Genomic DNA, 19,556 nt, shown 5'->3' with positions numbered 1-19,556 from the left:
CACACACTCTCTCACTCTCTCTCCCTCACACACTTTCTTGCTCTCTCTACCTCATACACACATACACTCACTCTCTCTACCTCACACACACACTCTCACTCTCTCTCCCTCATACACACTCTCTCACTCTCTCTCCCTCACACGCTTGCTCTCTCTACTCATACACACATACACTCACTCTCTCTACCTCACACACACACTCTCACTCTCTCCCCCCTCACACACACAGTGGGCGGTGGGTGGGGGGCCTGGAGCAGAGTGGAGTTGGTGGTGGTTGGGGGGCCTGGAGTAGAGTGGAGTTGGTGGTGGGTGGGGGACCTGGAGCAGGGAACGTGTCACAGATGATGGTCAGAGGTTTTCTTGCCTGATTGGGGTCAGCTCAGTATGAGGGGAGAGAGAGACCACGTGTGGAAATCCCCCAGCATGGAGAGACTGCAGGCTATAGAAGGACTGTAATGTCTATCTTTTAACTTTATCTCTTTATTTCCCTAACATATACAATGAAGAACTGTCATGTAGAACTTTTAGAATTTTTCTTTTTTTCTCAATGTTTTGAACTAATCTATTTTAGCCCCTAAGATTTGTAACTATATACTTTGTCCCTAAGATGGCACCGTGCATGGCAACATCGTACACTTTCCACTGGACCCTTGTACTTGAGCACACATGACAATTCAACCTAATTCTAATTCTAATGCAGGATAAATAATGAGCTTTGATCACCATTGTCCTCAGCATCCGAACTCTTCACCAACTTGATTTCAGAATTCTCTGTTCACTTAGTGAAAGTTAATTTAGTTCTTCTTTTAAATATAACTGACTTGAAACTGCTCCTTCAGGGTCAGTTCTCACCATCTGGTTGAGTGTGGTTTCAGAAGCTGGTTTCCTATGTCCACTTCCTCAATTAAGTTGTTGAAGATATTGCAGTACACACTTACTTCAATGTGAGAAACAAGAGCTGAGGGACTGACATCAAGAACTGAGCTGATCTTTGTGAATAAAACCATGTGGACCTTGATTCTCCTCATTTGTTCCATTCCCGGTGAGTGACTATCTGACGACAATCAATGTTTGTTGAAGTCCACTGTCTGATTTAAACAGGAGAGACACTTAAATATTTGTAGACATGTAAAGGCAGAAAGGAAGATCTTGTCACACAGTGACAAAATCTTGAATTTGTGATTTTTTTGCAGGACAATTGATGAAATATCGTTTTGTGATGCTCAGTTGCACAAGTAGACAAGTGATGTAGTTTTCTCTTTCTTTAAGAAACCATTTTCCTTTCAGTCTTGAACTTTAACCAAGTTGCTTATGCTCTTTCATTTCCATCAAACTTAACATTTCAATGTAGCACTGCAACAAAATTATTGTTCAATATTGACACCTCGCCTTCATTTATAATCAAGCTGTTTTGACACGATCAAAATTAAAATTCCCAGCGTAACTCTTAACTTGTTATTCACTCACTGTAACTGTCCAAGTCTTTTTGCAGATCCTTTGTTTTTTTCCTCACAGTGTGCACTCACACCCAACTTAGTCCCATAAGTAAACTTTAATCTGTTATACGTTGTGTTGTGATATACAATCTATTGCTCAGAATACTCGTTTGCAAACTTTCCTGAGCACCCTTCAGTAACTGATATTCCTCCCTGTTTCCTATATAATTTAATTCTTCTCGTCAAGCTCAGATAATTACATTTCCCAATCGATTATTACATGGCTCTTTCAACGGTCTGAAAGAGAATACACATTACAGAAGAGGAGGTTCCTAACATCTTAAAACACATTAAGGTAGATAAATCCCCAGGATCTTATGAAGTGTTTCAAAAGCACATTTGGGAGGCCTGGAAGGAAATTGTAGGGCCTCTAGCGCAGATATTTGTGTCAGCGACAGCTGTGGGTGGAGTGCCGAGAGGTTGGAGTGTGGCTAATCTTGTACAATTACTTAAGAAAGGCCACAGGGAAATGCCTGGGACCTTCAGATTGATAATCCGAACATCTCTTGTGGATAAGTTGTTAAAGGGGATTCAGACAGACAGGATGTACAGGCATTTGGAGAGGGAAGGACTAATTAGTGAAAGTCAGAATCGCTTTGTGCATGGTCTGGAACTGTACATGACACAACAGCCCACAGGGACTGGAACTGTACATGATACAACACTGTGCAGGGTGTGGAACTGTACATGACACAACACTGTGCAGGGACTGGAACTGTACATGACACAACACTGTGCAGGGTGTGGAACTGTACATGACACAACACTGTGCAGGGACTGGAACTGTACATGACACAACACTGTGCAGGGACTGGACCTGTACATGACACAACACCGTGCAGCGTCTGGAACTGTACATGACACAACACCGTGGGGTCTGGATCTGTACATGACACAACACTGTGCAGGGACTGGAACTGTACATGACACAACACCGTGCAGGGTCTGGAACTGTACATGACACAACACTGTGCAGGGTGTGGAAATGTGTGCATGCACCTTCTTGAGTGAGTGCGCACTCACATTTGTCCTGTGTTCCCAATGTTAGTAGGCACTGTCTTAAGTTGTTAATTCTTGACACATTTATTTTTTCAGCAGCATTAGACACTTATATTTTCAGCTTTGTTTCTAAGACATCTCAGGATGATTAGCATATTGCATGATGTCAGTAACTACATCTGCAACACCCTTCTGGTAACAATTCTCTACAAGGAAGCAAACTGGCAGATATCGAGCTGTGCTTTCTGTGGCAAAAATATCTGCAGCTAACAAGGAAAATGTGGAGTCTGATTTTATTCATCATTCAATGCCCAGTGAGTAACAGCCAGAACTGGTGAGTCAGATTGTCAGTCTTGACTTAGGTCTAGTATATATCCTATTCAGCTGCGATGGTTAAATACTCAGAGACATATACAGGTACAGAATACTCAAGAGAAACATTTGGATGAAGTCTTATACCTACTTTGTGTATACTATTCAATCTCAAAAATATTTCCAATGTATACTAATGCACATTAATCTTGTTGAATATCAAACATAGGTTCCTACTTCGTTTTTTACAACAGGTGTGAGTAACATATAACAAATGCAAGAGTAACATATTTAATCTGTTAAAAGCGAACTTTTGCTTGCAATTTGTTATCCAATAGAAACTGAAGGCTGTAGTGGTAATGAAGCCTCTAAGGGACCATGCCCTGAGTTTGTAATTGTTTCTGTTCTGCTGCTGAAATATTGAGGCTCTTTCAATGTCACTGCTCCTCAATCACACACATTTTATACACAGTGCTCCACCAATAAGGTATCATTTTCCTTCCATTCTTTAGCTCTAAACAAGTGCATCCACTCCAAATTAATGTTATGACTTTGGCTTCAGTGAAATTTGTACTGGAGACTCTTCATGGCAGAACTGAAGAAATTGCATCTTGGGCCCTTTGAGGTTGCTCCATCACTGAACAACATTGTGGCTAATCTCCCTCAACTCCTCTTGCCCACACAAGGCCCATATGGAGTCATAGAGTCACAGAGATGTACAGAACAGAAACAGATCCTTCAGTCCAACTTGTCCATGACGACTAGATATCCTAGCCTAATCTAGTCCCACTTGCCAGCACTTTGCCCTTATCCATGTGAACTCTTCCTATTCATATACCTGGACAGGAGCCTTTTAAATGTTGTAATTGTACCAGCGCCCACCACTTTCCCTGACAGCTCATTCCATACATGCACCATCTTCTCTGTGACCCTTAGGTTCCTTTTAAATTTTGACCTTCTCAGCCTAAACCTGTGCTCTGTAGTTCTGGACTCCACTGCCACAGGGAAAAGACCTCATCTATTTACCGTATGCATGCCTCTCATGATTTTATAAACTTCAATAAGGTCACTCTTCAGCCTCTGACACACTGAGGAAAACATTCTTCAGCCCATTGACCCAACTGATCATGTTCCAATTGTACCCTGAGGTAACCTTCACTGTCCACTCCACCTCCAATTTTGTTGTTATCTGCAAACTTACTAACTATACCTACTACGTTCACATCCAAGTCATTTATATAAATGATGAAAAGCAGTGGACCCAGCATAGATCCTTGGGGCACTCCACTGGTCACAGACCTCCAGTCTGAAAAGTAACCCTTCACCACCACCCTCTGTCATCTACCATTAAGCCAATTCTGTATCCAAATGGTTAGTTCTTCCTGTGTTCCCTGAGGTCTAATCTTGCTAACCAGTCTACCATGATGAACCTCTTGACAACCATGACATCCTCGTGCCCCTTATTTTAAACATATGCTCCCAGTCAATGCACACTCCATCAAAGGGAAACATTTCCTCCTGTCTTCCCTAACTATTCCCCCATAATTTTATATATCTCAACCATATCCTCTCTCAAGCTCCTTTGTACCACAGAAACAAGCCCAATCTTTCCAAATCTGTCATCATAACAAAAATGTACTTCTAAATTCAAATCTAAGGTGATAGACAGACTTCAGCCTAACTATGGTGTAATTGTTAGAGATAAACCTGGTTTGAGAGATCATGAGTAGAATCAGGTTGGATGAAGAATAATTTGGGTAAAGAGGTCATTTGTGGGAGTGATTTACAAATCTCTGAACAGCAGCTGTTATGTAAGGAGAATGCAAGAAGAAATTTCTGGGTGCATGTGATTAAGAGATGGCAATAACTGGGAGTGATTTTAATCTGTCTGATGAGGCTTTTGTGGAATGTTTTTCGGATGGTTTCTTCAGCAATCCATTCATGAACTGAGCAGAAGGCTGGTATTTGTTATTGTGCCATGTGACAGGATTAATTAATGACCTCGGAGTCACAGCATCTCTGAACAGGAGGGACCACAGTCCGATTGCATTTCATATCCAGACACAGAAGAACAAAAGTTTCTTACACAAAATATGAAATTTAAAAGCACATAAATTATCCAGATACACAGTTTCAAAGAATCTTACAACACACAGCAAAACAATTTTTCAACTATTTTCCAACACTATCAATTTACAGCAATTCAAGTCCAGAAAAATTACCTCTCTATATCTAATAATGATGTCCTTTCATCTCTCTCGAATGATTATTTCTAGTTTAGTTCCTCTGATCTCTGTGAATATCTTACATGAATACTCACAAAACTGACAGTTTTAAATGTTTACTTGCTCATACCCTACAAATATCTAACCAATATCACCTGGTTTGAAATGTTTACAATCTACCATTCTGCTGAGATAAATTATTCAGTGACTGCTCTGAAAAACTACAGTCGAAGCTCGAAAACATAATTCCTTCTCAACCCAGCGATGATACAGCAGAACTGACCAAAGACATTTCAGTCTCTGAGTTTTGCAAACTAAAATAAATTCATCACGAATCTGAAATGAAAGCAAGCTAATATTCAGCAATGATTATAAACCTGCCATACAGCAGCACAGTATAAACAATTTTCAAATGATATACAACAAAGGGAATAGAAATACTTGCTTTCTGACCAATACTGGAATAAAGTCGGTGCCACAAAGGGATTCTTACTTTCATTTTATTTCAACGAAAGCTTTTCACTGACTTATCCAACAAGAATGGATAACTATTTTAAAATTCTGAACTCCAAAACTGAAGTTAATGTCTCAGAAATATTGTGAAGTTCAAATTCCAAAACTGATGGTAAGACCACATACCATGCCTTGGAACTGTATCCCTGTTCCTTCACTGTTGCTGACTCAAACTCCTGGGAACAGCTGAATAGTATTTGAAGTTAGACCAAAACAGAAATCCAAGGTGCAGAGCCATCTCAGTGTTCTAGTGCATGAGTCACATGAAGTTAGACTGAAGGAACCAACAAGTGATTACGAAGGCTAACACATTGCTGTCCTTTAATACGAGAGAAACTGAATATAAAAGTGAGGATGTTATGTTTCAATCAAGGAAGCCATTGGGGATAGTACATCTTGAAAACTATGTTTACTCTCCTAGTTGAGTCCACTGATGGGACACTGGTTTAAAATTCAAGGTCACCTTTTTAATCCAGAGATGGGAAGAATTTTTTTTTGAGGACTGTCTGCCTCAGAAGTTGATGAAGATGGAGAGATATTTGTGAGTCAAGAATTGAAGAATACTGGGGGAAATGGGAATGTGGGATTTGGAACACCAGTAAAATACTTTCTGTATGTTGTCCCTCTCAGAGAAGCTTGGCTCTATCTGGCACCTTCCATTTTCTAAAGTCTGTCCTTATCCAGAAAGAGCTCCATTGCTGGCAATCCCAATAATTTTCTTCTAAACAGTCTCTCCATTCAGAGAATTACTTCTTTTATCTTTCGTTCTTACTGATCCCCATGTGATTTTGTGAATAGTCCTGTGTTTACTCCCCTTGAGATCCAACTCATTGATCAATCTCCAGATTTCTGAAACATCCTTTGTTAAACTTCAAATCTCTTCCTTTCTATGTCTTTAACTCTTTGAACCATCTTCCCCTCCCATTCCAAATCCTGCTGTAGTCCAGATTGGACTCAAGATTTTGAGCGGGTTCAAATTATTTTAAAAGTTTGCATGATGATGAATGAATTGGAGAGGAACTTCAAATGTACTTGATGTTGTAGCTTAAAACAAAGATTGACAATTAGAACCACAGGGGGTCTCAAAGCACTTTACAGGCAAGTATTTCTACAAGTTGTCGTTGTTATAATGTTTAAAGTTTGTCAGCTTCTGAGTGTACTGCAAGATTGCACAAACAGAAATATGATGTTAACTGGGTAATCTGTGTTTTTATAATTGTTGGTTGAGGGATTAAAGTTGACTATTTGACCCAGGGATTGCTAATTGTTCTTCATCACGATGAGAGATTTGCAAACTGCCTGTGGGGCGATCATGCTGACACTGAGGCACTGTCAATCCAGTAAGACGTACAGCCACACTCCAAATTAAATGATTGGCTCTGACATTTATGGACACATTGTGAATGAAGACAATGTACTATTAACATAAATTTTCATCACATATTATAACTGAAGCTTCCAAGATCTTATCCAGGTTGACAGCGAGAGGAGAGGGTGTAAGACTAATATTTTCAATTTTAAAAGGCAACTGTGTGGACCTGAAAGCTGATAGAGCTGAAGGGAACTGGAGATAGGTCAGTACGGAAGCAGCTGCAGACAGTCAAAGTGATATTCCAGAATACTCAGAACACATGCATTCCTCCTGGAAAGGAAAATTTTAAGGGGATGACCCTGAAGGAGTTCATTAAATGTTAATCCCAAAACACACAAACATTAATTCACAAAATCCATCGCCAAGACAGATAGTTCTGCAGAAATGTCATGGGTGAAAAACATTGGCAAAGAGACCTGAATTCTTCTGATCAAGAATCCAAATCACAAATCTGGAATTCAGTGATTTCTCTCAAATCTTTTGTCTTCTGGCAATCTTAACTTTTTGTTAACTGTGATGATCCTTAATTTGGGAGCTGGCCAATGCATCTTGTTCTTTCATCAAGCAATAAAACCGAGATTTATTACACAAAAGAACAAAAAGGATAAAAGAAAGTAAGCTTAGCTATCTGCTATGAAACAGCACTCTGAATAGACCACACAAAGTTATACACCTCAAATACCGTAAGCTTGCTGTATTGTCACTCCTGCATTATGTTTCGATTTCTTAGTGTGTGTTTTTACATTGATTATATGGATCTCATGATCAACCGGAATATTTGATTAACCAGTACACTCCTGCTCTCATAGGTGTCAGACAAAACAAAGTTTGATGTACCCTTGGTTTGGAAATTTCTCAAATTAAGTCTTGACATTAGAGTAACTGTACTGATGCAATTAAGTTGAGAAAATATACTTGCTTCTGATCCCAGTCAGGTCTCCACCAAATCCTGTCTCAAAAGGTTTAGCTTACTGTATTTTTCTGAGGGAAAGTAAGTCAATAATTATTTGAATTGAAAACAAGCAAGAGCCATTCACTATTTAGTCACGCTGTCGTAAACTCCACAACGTCAACAATAATCTATTAACACTCCAGAAGGTATGCAGACTCCTCTCTGCTCGCTGACAGGTGTGGATTAGGTCATTGTTCTGGAAAGATCACTCTGACGTTGTCTTTTATAACCCTGTCAATAACTATGTCACAAGAGTGACCAACACCCAAATGCCAAAATTTTAAATCAGTTAAAAATGATACATATACATTATGTTTACATCCGTATATGTACAGATACCTTTCATCATAGCTCCCCATGAAGAAGAATGAAAATATATCATTCAGAGCCATTATCATTTCATATCAAAAATAATTTTAAAAAACCTTAATTTAATGTTCTTTTATTGTAATAGTAACAATAACAACATAGTTATAATAGTAACAATAACAACAATAACAACAAAAGTTTAATGACAACTTTTTTGAAACATAATTCATTTGAATTACACAAATTGTATTTTTTCAAACATGTCTTGATAAACGATCCACTATGATAATGTCTATGCAGGCGCATGAATGATTTTTAAATTGCATGGTCAGAAAATTAAACTCCACAGAAGTAACCATAAATTTTTGTCCCAACTTTATTTCTAAGTAATCAAAAGGATTACAGCCCATATAGTTACAGGAATCAAAGGCGATCAGGAATAAATAGGAAAGGGAAGTTCAGAACACAACCAGATCAGCCATGACCTTCTCAAGGGCTGAAGGTCCCACTTCTGCTTTATCATTCCAGATTATACTTCCTAACGTATATGTCACAGATATAGTGCAGTTTGTACAGAGATAAAACGTATTAAGTGATATTTATTTGTATTAAGAACTTATTTTTTCTTCCAATTTCTGAAAAGTTGTCTCCCCAGCTTCATCAAATTTGTGGACAAACGAAAAAGTAACTGGAACTGTGGGAAGATCAATCACAATAAATTGTAGATATGACACATGGTTCAAGTCCAACATGAAATACTGGTGTCTTGGTCGGTCTGCCCATTGCTCATATTTGGTGAGAACAACTGATCCAGGTGGACAGCGAGGGAGGATGTCAATCAAAGATAACACAGCACAAGGAGTATTTGTTGTGACCATGGAGGATCTTCACATCAAAGATGCAGGATGGTACAGCTGTGGTATTGGTAGACAAGTTATTGATGAATTATGTGCTGTGAAGGTTGAAGTATCTGATGGTACATTTCTCATTGATTATTAATCTCAAATGAAATGTCTAATCAATGTTTTATCAGGGAGGAACCACGAACGCTCCAATATCCTAAGGTGCCCCAGCAATGCTGATACTTATTGGGGGGAACATAGGAACAGTAGGAGGCCATTCATCCTATTGAGCCTGACCCACACTTTACTACGATCATGGCTGATCGAACACTTCAATACCATTAATTCTTCCTCCCATTAATCATTGAAAATGTATCACCTTCTACTTTAAATGTACAACTTAAAGTCTGGTGAACCTATGATGCACGCCATCTCTGGCAGTATTATCTTTTCTGAGATCAGGTGATCAAAACTGCAAAAAATATTTCAGGTGTGGTCTAACCAAGATCCTACACAACAACTGAAGCAAGAATTCTCAATTCCTGTTCTCAAATCCGCTTGTATTAAATGTTAATATTCCATTAGCCTTCCAAATAACTTGCTGCATCTGCAAGTTAGCCGTCAGTATCATATGGACAAGGGCATCCAAGTGACTTTGCAAATCTGTACTTTCCAACATCTCACCATTTGAAAAATACACTGCACATCAGCTCTTGCTACCAAAGTGGACAATCTCACATTTCTCCACATCATAGACCATTGACCAAAAATCCTGCTCAATCATTAAGCATATCCAAATCCTCCTGAAGATGTTTTGCATCTTCCTAACAACACATAATCCTCGTTTGCTTGTGTCATCTGCAAAGTTGGGAATGTTACATTTTGTTCCACATCCAAATCATTGATATATATTGAAAAACGCTGGGGCCCAATTACTGATCCTTGTGGAATCCCATTAGTCACAGCCTGCCAATGTGAGAAAGCTCAATTTATTCCAACTCTCTATTTTCTATCTGTTCACCAATCATCAATCCATGTCAATACATTATGTCCAATACCTTGTGCTTCAACTTTGCAAACAAATCTCCTCTCAGGTTCGTCTGAAAGGCCTTCTCAAATTTCAAATGCAATCTATCCATTAACTTAGCTTTGTTAGTAACATTCTCAAAAAGTTCCAACAGTTCGTAAAACATAATTTTCCATTCACCAATCCACACTGACTACACAGAATTAATTCATTTTTATCCAAGTGTCCATTTATTATTTTCTTTTTTGAAACAGTCTAGCATTTTTCTCACAACTGATGGATCAGTAATTCCTATTTTTCTCCTTTCTCCAATGCATCGTCTATCTCTATGAACACATTATCGACACTTTGGAATACAGACTATCAGTTCTTGGGGATTTTCCAACTTTCATTAATTTCTCCAGTATATCCTTCTTACCAATACTAATCTCCTTCACCCCGTCATTCTCACTTGTCAGTTGGATTTGTAAATCAACTGGATTTTTTGTATTTTCCAAACAAAAACTGTCACAAATTACTCATTTATCTGCTCTGCCATTTCTCCATTTGGTCCGTTAAATTAATAGAATTGAATAGAATCCCACCAGTGTGAAAACAGGCCATTCGGCCCAAAAGGTCTACACTGACCATCTGAAGAGTAACCCACCCAGACCCATTCCCCTGTGGCTATTACTTGACGTTTACCCCTGATTAATACCCCTAACCTACATGTCCCTGAACACTATGGGCAATTTAGCATGGCCAATTCACCTAACCTGCACATCTTAGATCTGTGTGAGAAACCAGAGCACCCAGAGAAAATACACACAGACACAAGGAGACTGCGTAAACTCCACACAGACGGTCGCCCAAGTCTGGGATCGAACCCAGGTCCCTGTGAGGCAGCAGTACTAACTATTGTGCCAACATGTCACCCATTCTCCTAACTCTCCTAACTCTGCTTTTAATGGACTCTTTGCTAAAAGTTGTTTTTCACAGCTGCAGAAACTTTCAACTTTATGTCTTCTTTGTTCGATTGCATTTGTATTCTCTTTTCTCCTTTGCAGTTTCAAGGTCCTCCTTGCTTAAAAAAACTTTCAATCCTCAGATTTCTGATGGTTTTGGCCACTTTTTAGGCCTATTGTTTTAATCTTATAAATCCTTAACTTTCTTTTATCAGTCACGTTTGATTTATCTTTCTTGAGTGGAATATTTTGTTGCTGTATGCCATGAAATAAGTCTTTAAAGACTCTCCATTGACTATCTCCTGTCCTGCCTTTTAATGTGCTTCTGTAATCCAGTGCAGAGTCGAGAGTGTGGTGCTGGAAAAGCACAGCCGGTCAGGCAGCATCCGAGGACCAGAAGAATCAACATTTCAGCAATAAGCCCTTCATCAGGAATAATATCCGAAACATCAATTCTCCTGCTCCTTGGATGCTGCCTGACCAGCTGTGTTTTTCCAGCACCACACTCTTCCACTCTGATCTCCAACATCAGCATGTCCTCACTTTCTTCCAATCCAGCTCAGCCAATTTGTGCCTCTCTCATTCATAATTTTCCTAATTTTAAGAACAACAACAACATAAGAACAAAGTGCAGGAATAGGCCGTCTGGCCCTTCGAGCCTGCTCCGCCCCTCAATAAGATAATGGCTAGTCTTTTCATGGATTCAGCTCCACTTACACACATTTTCACCATATCCCTTAATTCCTTTATTTTTCAAAAAAGTATCTACCTTAGCTTTAAAAGGAATTACTGAAGTAGCGTCAACTACTTCCCTGGGCAAGGAATTCCATAGACAAACAACCCTTTGGGTGAAGAAGTTCCTTCTCAGTTCATGTAATAATCTATTTTTCCTACCAAAATGTATGACTTCACATTGGCTAACATTGTATTCCATCTGCCAGATCTTTGCCCACTGATTCAATGTATCAAGTTCCTCTGCAAAGTTTCACAGTCCTCTGAACACTTTGCTCTGCCACTTATCTTCGTATCACTGGCAAGTTTTGACACTGTACATGTGGTCCCCAACTCCTCATCATCTACATAAATTGGGAATAATTGTGATCCTTGAGGCACACCACTAGTCACTGATTGCCAGCCAGAATAGCACTCATTTATCCCCAGTCTTTGCTTCCTGTCAGTCAACCAATCCTTGATCCAAACTAATACTCTACCCCGAACACCAGGCATCCTTATCTTATTCAGCAGCCTCATGTGCAGCACTTTGTCAATGGCCTTGTGGAAATCTAGGTACACCACATTCACTGGGTCCCCATTGTCCACCTTGATTGAAATGTCTTCATAGGATTCCAAAAGATTTGTGAAGCACGACCTGACCTTCATGAACCCATGGGACAATTTATTTCGAGATGCCTTGCTATTCCTTCCTTGATAATATATTCAAGCATCTACCCCATTACATGGGCTAAGCACACTGGTCTATAATTCCCCACCCTCTGTCTACTTCCCTCATTGAACAATACCGTGATGCAGAGAACCTCTGTCCCATCATGTCCGTGCTGGTCAAGAAGCATCTACCGACCGTGATCCCATGTTCCAGTACTTTGCCTATAGCATTGTATGGTCTGGCACTTCAAGTGATCACTTAAATATATTCTAAAGTGTTCTGGAGGATCAATTACAGTATGTTAATCTCTCAATTAATGCAATATTAAGTTGATATTGGCATGGCTCTGTTGGAGATTCCAGCAAGAAAATACTTGGATGAAAAGATAGAAATGTTGAAATTTACAGATTATTTGATTTTCCGATCCTCAGTGAGTATCTGATCATTTGTTTCTTTCCCACAGAACCTGTGTCTGTTCCTGTAATTAGATTTTTAACACCAAATATCTGGTGTTTTGAGAACCTAGTTTCTGTCTCCTGTGAATCTGTCCAGGGATCCTTGCCCATTCAGTACACATGGTACGAAAGGACCCGATCTGTAGGTTCAAAGATTTCTGAAAGCAATACACTGGATCTACATTGTCAATTAATCAAACAACAATATCATCAATATTACTGCATAGCCTCAAATACTCAGGGAGAAAAATACAGTGAAACGGTGAAAGTGGCAATCGTCCAGAGATCAGAGAGGAACTGCAGTTTCATGGCACAGATTGGGAGCCGAGGTAAATAATACTTTCTGCTTCAAGAACTGCAGTTTGTTTGTTTTGATTTCATCTGTGCATTAATAAAATACAATGTATTCTCTGTTTTGTGGTTACCTTTCTCCCAAACCATATGTGTTTATGTTCTAAGAGGAGTCAATTTAACTGGGCTTTCTTGAGTTAACACTGAGTGAGTTTGCTCTTCACTAAACAAATGAAATATTAATAATATAACACTGATTTATAGCCATTGAGAGTATGAAGTGAGTCTAAAGAAAATAATAACAGTTATTTAAAGAGGTTGAGACTCTGAGTTGTTCATAAAGAGTGGATAATAGAACATTACAGCCATGACAGTGGGTGTTACTTGGAGCACTGAGCAGTTGATTGAGATTCTTGGTGTTGAGCAGGTTAATTGAAATTCATTTGTCAGGTTTGTTTTGACAAATGCTGGCTGGCAGCACTCGGAATAAGAAAGAGTTTAGGGTGTAGGTTTGCTCGCTGAGCTGTAGGTTTGATATCCAGACGTTTCATTACCTGGCTAGATAACATCATCAGTGGCGACCTCCAAGTGAAGCGAAGCTGTTGCCTCCTGCTTTCTATTTATATGTTTGTCCTGGATGGGCTTCCTGGGGTTTGTGGTGATGTCATTTCCTGTTCGTTTTCTGAGGGGTTGATAAATGGTATCTAGATCTATGTGTTTGTTTATGGCGTTGTGGTTGGAGTGCCAGGCCTCTAGGAATTCTCTGGCATGTCTTTGCTTAGTCTGTCCCAGGATAGATGTGTTGTCCCAGTCGAAATGGTGGGTTTTTTTGCCTCAGTGTGTAGGGCTACGAGGGAGAGAGGGTCGTCTTTTTGTGGCTAGCTGGTGTTCGTGTATCCTGGTGGCTAACTTTCTTCCTGTTTGTCCTACGTAGTGTTTCTGGCAGTGCTTGCATGGAATTTTGTAGAAAACGAACAGGAAATGACATCATCACAAACCCCAGGAACCCCATCCAGGACAAACATATAAATAGAAAGCAGGAGACAACAGTTTCGCTTCACTTGGAGGTCGCCACTGATGATGTTACCTAGGCAGATAATGAAACATCTGGATATCATACCTACAACTCAGTGAGCAATCCTACACCCTAAACCTCAACCTGAGCTACAAACCTTCACAAACCTTGCAAAAAATAAGAAAGAGTATAACCGCATTCTTTTCCCACAATGCAGGGAATATTTAATGGCTGTTCACCAAACTGTGACCTTCACATCACACTATCCACAGATCAGGAGATCCGACCACTGACACAGAGAGAGAGCAGGATTGAATTTCACTTTTAACTCCTGTCTATGTGTATAACTGAAAGGGGGAAACCAAGAAAATGATCTCTCAGCCAGATTGCTGACATTTCTCCCACCATGATCATAGCCCTGAGATAATTCCAAGGAATGAAGGAATGAATGAGTGAGTGAATTAGCTTAAGGAATGAATTAGCTTTATTTTTACATACACTCAATGAGTGCAGTGAAAGGGTTATATGTCACCACTTACAGTGACATCTTCGGTACAAAGGTACCTAGGTACAGCTGCTTTAGTTACAAACTCTCAGAAAATGGAGAATTAAAATGTCCAACATTGCTGAAATAAAAGACCAGAACAACGGTCTTCCAACCCATACCACGCCGACTGAACACATTTTACCTTGTTGTGTGTTTCTCCCTTTATGTCAATCCTTTTGAAGTTTATGTGACACACTGTTTTGCACAAATTTCCAGCATCTCTCTCCACATATCCACTGAATTCACATCTGCGGTAATTTTGGCTTGATCAGTTGTCTTTAAAAACAAATATTGAAAGTAAAGTTCAATATATAAGTGATTAAATGAAATACAGCTGCACTTGTTAAAAATACTTTAAAAATAGGAAATGTGAGTCATGGTGGCTCAGTGGTTAGAACTGCTGCCTCACAGAACCAGAGACCTGGGTGTGATTCCAGTTTCGGGGGACTGACTGTTGGAGTTTGTACATTCTCCCCGTGTCTGCATGGGTTTCCTCAGGGTGTTTGGGTTTCTTCCCACAATCCAAAGATGTGCAGGTTAGGTGAACTGACCATGTTAAACAGCCCAAAGTGTTCAAGGATGTGTATGTTGAGTGGATTAGTCAGGGGGAATGTAGTGTAATAGGGGTGTGGGAATGGTTCTGGGTGGGTTGCACTTTGGATGGTCAGTATGGACTGGTTGGGCCAAATGGCCTGTTTCCACACTGTAGGGATTTTATGATTCATTCTATGATATCCATAGGTGACATGAGGTTATGATCCATGATCATGACACCCTGCCACCCTCGTTTACCGTCTCCCCACAAAACTAGCAAATGCCCCTTGGAGAGTATTGGTCCTGATTCTTCTGGTTCATGACCTATCCAGCTTGTACAGATTCCATCTTCTCCAGAATTGGACCCAAGGCCTCAAGAGTCTAAATCCCTCTCTCCCCACAAACAGGCAGCTGAGCCACTCATGGTACCATGGATGTGGCTTTCGCTGCATTCACCTGAGAACACATCTCCCCCAGCTGCATGGAAAAGGGAAAATCTATGAGAAAGGAAGACAGCTCAGTGTGTTCCTGCATTCCCTGCCTCGTGTTTTCACTCTGTCTGGGTGGTCTCCCATTCCCTTTCTGTCAGTTCCCCCTCTACCAACAGTGTAGTGACACCATTGCATGTGTTATCCATGAAGGTCTCAGCCTACTGGGTCCATCACAATGACTCCAGATCACTGATGGCCATATTCAACACAGCCTAGCCATATACAACTGCCCTTGAACTTCCCTCATAGTCCCCTCTGCGGAACCCAAGCAATTCTGTTGCATTGTCTGTAAGACTACATTACTAATAACAGTGCTTTGATGAAGGAGTCTACTCTCTGTCTTTTTCAAAATTCAGTGACCTTCAGTCCCTGTCTGTAATTTTTTGAACTCTTCTTCAGTGACCCTGAAACTGTGCTGAGTGACCAATTAAAAATACTTCAAAACACCCCATCTTGAGGCTATTTTATACAAACCCTGTTGTTGAGCAGAATTGAATGTTGCTGTGAAAAAGCTTTGCAAATGAGTGCAGACTGGAAGTTACATTTCTCAGACAATGCTGGTCTCTCTGGTACGATTAGATGGATTTCATCACAAACTGCATGAGTAGATGCAGTGGAAGGACTCCTCTGTACTCAGTGGTAACTCATATTAAAATTATCTGACTGTATTGAGAAGCTACTTTCTGTCTGATGAATTCATTGTCTTTTCAGGTTCAGGTGTAGTGCCGGTGAAAAATAAAATAACAGGAGTTTTGGGAAGAGCGATCACAATAGATTGTCACTATGACCAATGGTCACAATGGTCTGTGAAACTTTGGATGCACCAGTGCTCTGTTTTAGTAAAATCAAGTGAACATCATGGACAACGAGGAAGGATGTCGATCACAGATAACACGACACAAAATAAATTTTCTGTTACTATGGAGGATCTTCGCTCAGAAGATGCAGGATGGTACAGCTGTGGTATTGACCAATTCGGCCTCATTTCAGTATCTGCTGTAGAGCTCCAAATATCTGATGGTACATTTCTCAGTGATATCATTGATTATTCCCCATTGAGATGTAAGATCAATGTTTTATCTGTGAGAGAACATGACAGTGCCAGTATCCTGATGCCCCGCGGCAGTGAAAGGGTTTTGCATTGGGGGGGGGGGGGGGGGGGGGGGCAGGTTGCTCAATGCTTTGTAAAAAGAATTGGAACCTTGTGGCCAAGACGACTGATCTAAAAACATCAAATTTGACAAAATGGAGTGCTGTCGTTCTTATCCTCCTTGTCCCCCCCACCAGCTAAAACATTGTGAGAGTTTACACCTCCATTCCCAATGGCTGCCTGCAGTCATTTAACACTGAGTACAGAGGGAAGTGAATGGGGATGTGACTTTTGGTCCCTCAGCAGCAGTAGGCACCACTCGGACCTGAGCAAGTCCCCTGAAGGGGAAGAATCAGGTTCCAGTCTGGGACATGTTGTCAGTGCAGAGAGAGCGGGATGGGGCTCTGGGATGTGCTGTAATAGGTCACTCAGAGACATTTTAAGGAGATTTTCTGCTACCAACCTCTTTGCTGATATTATTCAAGCCCATTGATATCACTCGGGAAGAATAGTCTCATACTGTCTTAAGGAGAATATCAGTTTGATTTGATCAAACAGCCGATTGGACTATTACACAACAAGGAATATCATTACATCTAAGATACTCTTGTGAGTTAATCAGGATCAACTTAGATTAAGTATGCATTACTGCTTCAGCTAACATGAAGAACAATCACTGAAACACTACACGCTCTCTGGTGAACATATGCAGAAATTGTAGCCCACAAAGAGACTCTAGTTAGCTTCTCCCAGGAACTGTGCTAAGGATGTGTCTGGTCACCAATGTGTTTCGATTATTCCCTTGACGCAGAGATAAAGGAGAAATGTAACTCCACACCCATTCACTCCAACAGAACAGGCTGACGAATGTTGAATGGGATTTTAGTCAGTAGAAACAAGAAACCTAACTGACTTATAGCTTAAAGCCATCGGCTCCGGGACACTGAAGTTGACAGTAAATCTGACACAACATCCAGCTGCCCAGCATTTCTAGATTTCAGAATCCCAGAAACACAAACTGCCACCTCCTTCTGATTTTTTTAGTTAAAATGTCCTTTTCAGTGACAGTGAAGCCAGACAAAGCATATTTAAACTCTGTGTTTAAGGCCAGAAAGCTTGTAACAAATATCTGCCAATTTATTGTCTTATTTTATTTCATTTTTTGTAAGTTTCTCTCTGACAGCTTTCCATTTGCGAATCAAACACTGAACCAGTTAAAGTCTTTGATCTGCTACTGAGAGAAAATATTGGCTCTGATTTCCATGTTGACACATGATCATTATCATTGCATTTGTCCTGATTTAGGGTTCTCCTAAGTTCGGATATAGTTAGTTCTGGGATAATGTGCTCTTTGGCAGCGCGATTTTACTATAACGTTGCTGAAGAATTAGGGAATGGTATTTTCAAGAAGGCTTGCCTCCTTTGTCACTCACACATTTCCAGCAGGGATGGGTTTGCATGCTTCGTTCTGCACATACAGCGATGTCCGCGCTAAAGTCTCCGCACTGTCCTGCACATGTGCTGATATCAGCTGCTGACAGAGCAGCTTTCTGTGAGAGGGACTGCACAGAGAGCAGCTTTCTTATATTTTTAAATGTACTGTGTTAAATTTACTTTTGTCTCATTAATATATATGATTTCAACTTTCATTCAGGCTGTGCTGTACTTTGCCTTAGATGTTTGGGTGATTTTTGAGCAACCTTGAGTGGTATTTTTTGCCTGTCTGCCCTAACCCCACTTTTCCCATAGGCCCCATTATTTATATTCAGCGAGGTTTCACTGGAACACAACTATAGGTGGGTGAACTTAAGGCGTGGATCGGTACCTGGGACTACGATGTTGTGGCCATCACGGAAACGTGGATAGATGTGGGACAGGAATGGCTGTTGGAGGTTCCTGGTTACAGGTGTTTCAGTAAGATTAGGGAGGGTGGGAAAAAAGGAGGGGGGGTGGCATTGCTAATTAGAAATGGTAAAAGGAAGTTTGAGGGGGATCTGCCTCTGGAGGTAGTATGGGCTGAAGTCAGAAATAGGAAAGGTGCAGTAACCTTGTTGGGTGTTTACTATAGGCCCCCCAATAGCAGCAGAGATGTGGAGAAACAGATGGGGAAACAGATTTTGGAAAGGTGCAGAAGCCACAGGATAGTAGTCATGGGCGATTTCAACTTCCCAAATATTGATTGGAAGCTCTTTAGATCAAGTAGATTGGATGGGGCGGTGTTTGTGCAGTGTGTCCAGGAAGCTTTTCTAACGCAGTATGTAGATTGTCCAACCAGAGGGGAGGCCATATTGGATTTGGTACTCGATAATGAACCGGGACAAGTGATGGGCTTGTTAATGGGTGAACATTTTGGTGATGGTGACCACAATTCTGTGACTTTCACCTTGGTTATGGAGAGAGATAGGTGCGCACAACAAGGTAGATTTTATAATTGGGGGAAGGGAAATTACGATGCTGTAAGGCAGGATTTGAGGAGCATACGTTGGGAGCATACGTTGTCAGGGAAGGATGTGGTGGAAATGTGGAACTTGTACAAAGAGCAGATACGACGTGTCCATGATATGTATGTACCTACCAGGCAGGAAAGAAATGGTCGTGTGAGGGAGCCTTGGTTGACGAGAGAGGTTGAATGTCTGGTAAAGAGGAAAAAGGAGGCTTACATAAGGTTGAGGAAACAGGATTCAGACAGAGCAGTGGAGGGATACAGGATAGCCAGAAGGGACCTGAAGAAAGAGATTAGGAGAGCTAAGAGAGGGCA

The 19,556-nt window shown here is 40.5% G+C and overlaps 1 protein-coding gene across 1 annotated transcript in view; it reads left to right on the top strand.

The window, feature by feature from the left end:
• The first annotated feature begins 967 nt into the window (after positions 1 to 967).
• LOC122562925 overlaps positions 968 to 19,556 on the top strand; it is a 105,914-nt gene continuing 87,325 nt past the window's right edge. The window contains exons 1-4 of the mRNA XM_043716227.1: positions 968 to 1,042; positions 8,822 to 9,154; positions 12,839 to 13,159; positions 16,420 to 16,728. Coding sequence (XP_043572162.1) covers positions 1,006 to 1,042; positions 8,822 to 9,154; positions 12,839 to 13,159; positions 16,420 to 16,728 — 1,000 coding nt within the window. The 5' untranslated portion in view covers positions 968 to 1,005. The remainder of the gene's footprint in view (positions 1,043 to 8,821; positions 9,155 to 12,838; positions 13,160 to 16,419; positions 16,729 to 19,556) is intronic.

The sequence above is a fragment of the Chiloscyllium plagiosum genome, chromosome 26, assembly GCF_004010195.1.
Source record: "Chiloscyllium plagiosum isolate BGI_BamShark_2017 chromosome 26, ASM401019v2, whole genome shotgun sequence".
NCBI lineage: Eukaryota > Metazoa > Chordata > Chondrichthyes > Orectolobiformes > Hemiscylliidae > Chiloscyllium > Chiloscyllium plagiosum.
The sequence above is the reverse complement of the archived record's forward strand: the minus strand, read 5'-3'. Positions and strand labels throughout refer to the sequence as shown.